At 39.4% G+C, this 6,823-nt stretch overlaps 1 protein-coding gene across 1 annotated transcript; it reads right to left on the bottom strand.

Moving 5' to 3' along the window:
- Nucleotides 1-278: 278 nt before the first annotated feature.
- OLFML1 (olfactomedin like 1) lies at nt 279-6,589 on the bottom strand (the record flags this gene model as incomplete). The annotated part of the gene is made up of 3 exons (XM_082283945.1): nt 279-1,057; nt 4,098-4,386; nt 6,464-6,589. The coding sequence occupies 3 exons, from the start codon at nt 6,587-6,589 to the stop codon at nt 279-281; spliced, it is 1,194 nt and encodes a 397-aa protein (XP_082140071.1).
- Between the last annotated feature and the right edge of the window lie 234 nt (nt 6,590-6,823).

Here is a 6,823-nt window from a genome sequence, read left to right as displayed (position 1 = left end):
GGGTTATTCTTTTTTAAATTAACCTTAAAATTTAGGACTAATTTGTGTGTGTGAGGGGGTTGTACATGTGTGGTATTTAGTCATCGTGTAATTTATATTAATGGAGTCTTCACTTTTTTTTTTTGGACATTAAGATTACTGTGGCAGGTAAGCCTTAAGTTATGCAAAAGAGATGAAAGTTGTAACAGATGGGAACAGTGTAATTTTAATACACATTAATGGCTATGTTGACCTGGGACTGGTGGCTTTAAAGTCTATTTAAGAAGCTGCTAAATATTCTAAACCTTTTGCTCTGTGTGAAGCTTGTAAATGATCTGGGATCCATCACCCCAGGCAAAGAGCTGCTTCTCCTTAGGATTGTAGTGTATGGTGGAATGGCTCCCCTGGCGTTTGGGGAAGTGCAGTCCTGGGTTCATATAAGTATTTAGGGCATCCAAAACATCATAAATACACTGGATGCGGGAGGTGCCTCCAGAAGGAGAGTTGTAGACCACGTGGAGTGTGTTGCAGGCCATGAAAGCTGCCTCAGCATCCTTGCTGCTGCAGGGAGTGTCCCAGGAGTGCTCCACGGCCATGGTTACGTGGTTGATTTTGGTGATGACGATGTTTCCCCCGGTCTCTGGTTCTGCATGGAGTGCCCACAGCCCCTGCTCGTCAACAGCCAGGTCTATTTTTGTCTGTGGAGAGAGCTGGTAGGCAGGAATCCTTCCAGCCCCCGGCAGCAGCATTTGGTCAGCTACATTTCTTTTCTGGATATTGAATTTAATGATCTCATTTAAGGAGCCGTATCTGTGGTAGAAGAGGAAACCCTGATAGATGACGTGGCCAGTTCCTTCCCAGGGCAATGGTAAGGGGATTGTGCGAGCCTTCAGTGTGTGATTGTTTTCCATGAAAGTCATGATATTTGCAAATTCCAAAGTCATATTATTTACAGAGCCACTTAATAAATAAATCTTTGTATGCTTTTTGCCAGGATCTTTCATCCAAGAGCCATGCTTTCCTCCAGTCTTCTTAACTACCTTTAGGGACCTAATACCTGCAAGCACGTGGTCACAACCTGCAAGAAACACCCAAAGACAAAAAAAAAAATTAGAATATCTGTAAATTTTCTAGTTTCTTTTCTTTGAATTATTTAGTTTCTTTTAAATTCATCTTTAAGGCCAGAGTCAATAAATCAGTAAAGGTGTCAGCAGCGTGGCTATGGTAAATAGTGCTGAAAGTAGTGTTATACGATATATAAACTATGTTATCTTCATCTATAGAGTGTTGGGTTCTGTTCTATTACACCAGTGTTATCCAAAAGGGGTTTGGATATTTGTGTGCCTGAGAGGAGACCAAGAGCACAGTTAGTGATTTTGTGATTATTCTTGGTGGTCCATTTACAGGGCTATAATTTTTACTTCAGAGAACTGACTTCTGGTTTAGATCAACGCAGTAAAAGAATCAAATTTATTTCTTGTTGGAGGCATATGAATTAAAATCCATTATCCTTATAGGCTACATGTATAGTATTTTTATTTCAGGACTGGTCTTATCCTCAGGTAGCCTCTTCTTATGTATTTATAGTATAAATAGAAATAAAAATAGATCAGCATAGCAGAAAGCCAAAACACTGGGCTATCTTCCCTTCCCATCCCCTTTCCCAACACCTGCACACAAAGGAACTAGAACTAAATATAGATCACAAAACCAGGGATGTGCATGCACTAAGGCGGCTTTCAAAGAGCTGGTGTGATGTCTGCTATCAATTCCTGTGCCAGGAGCATGGCTGGTGAAACCACACAGCTGTTTACCTCACTATAGGTTAAAATTGGCATCAGCAGAGAGCAAGTCACAGCTTTGGCTTCATTACATTTTGCGTGCACTCTGCAGGGATGTCTCAGACCAGAGAGCACCAAGCCTGTGAGGACCCAGGCATTTAGACTCTAAGACCTTTATCAAGCAAGTTTTTCCTTTCTAGGAAAAACTATTGCAAAGCATATTAGCAAGCTCGTTTCCCAAAGGCACTCATAAATTACGAGGCGCAGCATTTGAAGTTTAAGGAATTGCTTTCAGTGGAGTGTGGCCATTTCAGTAAACAGGACAAACAAAGCTCTACAGCAGGAAGTTCTGGCAGCAGATGAAAGAGAGAAAGCAAAACCAGCCCCCTGTCTGGCCTGATATGAACCTACTGAAGTCATTGGCAAGATTCCAGTTGCCTGTAGAAAGCAATCTTTATGTCATTTGTGTGTGCTGATACCCTCTAATCAAAGCTGTTGGATACTGCTGCTACAGCATGGATTTTGTTTTTCCTGGGAGTTCTCACTCTGGAAGCACCTTCCCTGAGCAAGCCACAACAGCTTTCTCAAATTTAACATTTATTGATTAGATAGGTTAAAAAAAATTAAAGCTGCTGAATCAAAAACCCTAGGAAGCCTTAGCAGCATTTTCCTCTGCAGGGGAAATAACCAGATTATTGTCTGAAATCTGTGGACAGTGTCTCTCTTCTTCAGAGAAGATTTTTAACTCTCTTTGGTTTTTATAACAGCTTGGAGGAAGACTGAGAAATTCACAGTAAACAAAAATGTGCAGAAGACAATGTCATGTTTTCTACCCAAAGCAGAATGAGGTAGCAGCTACTGCATATAAAAGCAGTGATTCTGCTTGATTGTTGTCTTTGGTGTGAACTTGAGCCAAACCTAGTAACAAAGCCGGACTTAAAAAACCTCTTTTCCACTAGATTTTTGAAGTGACTCAGCAAAAACAATCACAGATTCTGGTTAAGACATGACAGCAGAGAAGCAGAGCTGCTATTTGCTAGAGTTGAGGGTCTTTCTACTTTTTCTAAGTGCTGTAAAATCTACACAGGGACTACTTTTGCCATTAAATTCAATGGGAAAAGCATCTGACTAGTACTGACAGTAGAGAACAAATTGAAAATAAAGTTACTATGAATTGCTACAATAAAGTTAAATGTAATAATTTCCAGCAAAGGAAAATGGAAAGTAATTTTTCCCCCGCTGAAACTCACAGAAAGATACAATTTTCAAAGTGCCCTAACCGCAGTCAATTTAAAAATCCCCAGTTTTTTTCCTCTCTGAAAAAAATGCCTAATGTTCAAAAGTTCTCTAAATGGAAAGCAGAACTATTGATATTCAGAGCACTGAACTGTGGAGTACGAGGAGAGCTCAGAAGCAGAATAGGTGATTGCTTTTGTGAGCATCTGCCTTAATACTGATTTGCTAGAAAAGCTCGAGGAAGAAATTGTAAACTTATGTGTAAAATTAGTTCAGCCTGATTCTACTGAAGTCAGTGCAATTTTATAATTGATAATGCTAAAGTTTTTTCACCTGGCTTTTAAAAAAATAACAGTTTATATTTCTTATTATTTATTTTTCATTTCTTACTACTGTGAAAAGAAAACAGACTGCCTTAAATATGTATATAATACATAATTTAGACACATACCTAAACTTTTCAAGGTAAAGATAATTATAAAATGTCATTTGTTTTAAAAAAAGTATAGATTGTGCATATATTCTTCATACTGGGTACCGTAACCCTTAATTTTCAAATCAGAACTGAGCTTTGCTTATGGACAAGCCTGTGTGCTCTCTTGATAAAGGAAAAGGAGGGGAAAAGGAGAGGAAGGATGACAGAGCAGGACAGTAAAGCAGATGCAAACGGTACAAGTGAATTAAGTGTTTTTATTAACTCGTGAATTTTCTTTTGAGATTTTGACCCTGCCCAATCCAAAAAGCAAAGACCACCATTAGTTCCTTAGTACAGCTGCAGTACTCAGAAATGTGTTTCGCAAGAGCACACCTTCAGAGGATTTTACCTTACTTTATAATAAAAAGCAACTTCCAAAGAGATTAATTTCACATGCAGTAGAATTTCTGCAAAGTAAATGTTTGAACTGTATTTTTCTCCCTCCCTCTCCCATACCTTTTTTGCATATACATAATTTTTATAAATCTACTATTTCCACAGCCCAATCCCCCTTGCAATTATCTGTGGTGTTCACAAAGCTGATGAAAATCTGGTATCCCTGTATGAGCATGGGGTAGGGGTCTAGCTTCTTCACACCAAAGTTCTGAAAAATAAACTGTTCTTACTTGCATTTAGCATGAGTTTAAGTCTCTTTTTTTCTTTTGCCTCTTCAAGCAGCTGCTGTTTCACCAGGTCTTCATGCACTTCTATGCAAGCATTGGAATCTGTGACAGATCCAAAATAGTCAATGTCCCTCTGTGCATGGTCAATCCTCAACAGCAAATTCTCTACTTCACTCTTAACCTCAGCCTTAGCAGTGCTCAGCCCTGCCAGGCGGGACAGCACCGTCTTGGAAAAGTCTCGGAATTCCTCCACGTATTCCAGCACGTCTTGGTTGCATTTCTCCAGCCTCTTCTTGGGTTAGAACATGGGAAGAAAGTACATGGATAGATGTGGATATTCTGTGTATATTACAGCCTCAGTCATGATTACTTTAAAAACCACGCTGTTCCCCCCTTCCCAGTCCCCCTGCACCCATCTATTCCAACGCAATGGGCTGTTGCTGGTATCTGTGTGAGGAGAACCTCTGAGACTGGCACAAAATTCACAGGTCTGGACAAAACCCCATGTTTTTAACTTGACTTGGTTACTGACAGCCAGATGCTTTGTTTTGCTGCCTAAAGAAGGAAAAGTGCTCTGGTGGAAGCAGCCAGAGATACTTAAAGGGTTCATGATCTCTGATGACTTGATTTCCAGAAACCTTTTGGCACCCTTCCTGTAGGACCACCAGTGAAGCAGTCTCAAAGAGTTTTCTGCAGGAAATCTATAGCCATGAGCATTTCACATTTTACACCTCTTCTGACCCAGGCAGAATCTAGTGTGGCTATTTTTCACCCATTTAAATGTGAAATGAAAATACTGAAATGCTATATTTGAGGAAGTTTTGGGTTGTTTCTTTTTTTTTCTTTCTCAAGTCACTGGCTGTATTAAAAAAACCAACCCAAACCAACAACAACAAAAAAACCCCAACCAACAACAACAAAAAAAACCCCAAAACCAAACCAAACAAAAAACTGAACAGAGAAAGCAAAAAAATAATTTCTTTACACCTAAATTCAAATTATCAGTGCTTTCAAAGGTAAGTAATATGGTTTCTCTGCTGCAATGCAGCTGCTTCATAGGTGTCTTGAAAATAGTAGCCCAGCTGCCACTTGGGGAAGATGAGGAATGCGAGTGGATCTTTTAGCCCAGACACCCAATAGGTAGGTCTAACTGCTAGACTGGGTGTTCTGATTTGGTGCTTCATGCACGGATTCCAGGTGTTTTGTTTTAAGGTGAGAATGTCTGAGTTTTCTGAATGAATGGTGTTCCATGTAAACCCGGTGGTTGTGGTTGGTTTGCTTTGTGAGCTGTGGTTTCTATGTGCTGCCTCCTCTCTCCCCCATTTATACAAGACTGTAAGTCCCCAGGAAGCTGCTTAATTACTTTCTACAAAACCTTTATTTAAAATGTTTTCAAGTGCTGTCTTCAGTATCTGCCTCACCCTTTGTCCTGTTCTTTGTTTTGTGCCCCTTGCACCAAATGCCACAGGTAGAGTTACCTCATTTTTAATGGTGCCAAAGGAATAGAAATTGCCAGGTGAAGTTACTCCTAGAGTGGCAGAGAAAATGTAGATCTCAGTCTACAAAATGGAAAGAGGATATCAGGCTAATCCTTCTGTTCCTTCTGTGTTGAGAAGATAAGACTAATGAGGGCTTTGTACAAAAAGGGACGTGAAATCAGGTGAGTTAGAGCTTCTCTAAAAGTCTGCCAGTGCAAGTCAGGAGCCAGGCACACGTCAATAATTTAAGATAAACAATATATGATTATAGCACACCAATACTGAAGAGATGTTTTGCAGTACTGGTAACTTTTTACTGTAAAAGAAAAAGCCAGAACTGCTGCATTTATAGTAATTGAAAGGAATTCAAGGAATTGAAAGGACTGCATTTCAGTCTCCCAGATATTAAGGATTTATTCAAAGTGCAGATACACTTCTGATTTGCATAAATGCATCTTAAACTACCCTTTCAGGTAGGCATATCTGTACACAGGAAAAGCAGCTGATAAATTTCCATCTCCTTGCTAATAAATACTTGACAGCATTTCTACTGGTTACAATATGTTTATACAATTCCTTAGGATGGACTGTGACAGTACTATTTAAGTTTTTGCATTTTTAGCTAAATTAACTGATGCCATAAAAAATACAAGTGAAAACAGAATAAAAACATAACATTATGAAGTTATATCCTGCAACAAATGATGTGGTAAGTAGGGACCATCATAGTTAAAGTTTTAGCAACAATTTTACTCGTTCATTGGAAAAAGCTGGAAATTTACCCTCCTGATTTGGTACATCATACAGACTGTCCTGGGCTCAGAACATCCCCACATTTTCAAGCCTCTTTGCAGTTAGGTAGAGCTGCAGAAGGATTCATCAGGCACATACCTCCAGAGACAGGAAACGTTGGTCAATGTAGCTCAGCAGGGCTGCATCCTGCATCAGGTACTGTGCTGCTCCCATGATGCTCATGAGGAATGGAATTAGCAAAAAGTGGACTTGCAAGACTACCATTGTACCAGAAAATTTTGAAGGAAAGTAGTGAATCAGTTCCGTGGGCAATCCCAAACGCCACCAGTCCAAGGTCAAATGCAATTTACTGTCATCTGATGTGGAAAAATAACACTAAAAATTACCAAAAAGTTAAAAATACTGTGGCTGAAAACATTAGAAGGACTTAAAATGGCTGTTGCATTTTATCATTAAGAAAGTAATGTTGTGGCAGAGGGACTGAATGTGTTTATTTCT

The sequence above is a fragment of the Coloeus monedula genome (genome assembly GCF_965178545.1).
Source record: "Coloeus monedula genome assembly, chromosome: 6".
Lineage (NCBI taxonomy): Eukaryota > Metazoa > Chordata > Aves > Passeriformes > Corvidae > Coloeus > Coloeus monedula.
The sequence above is the reverse complement of the archived record's forward strand: the minus strand, read 5'-3'. Positions and strand labels throughout refer to the sequence as shown.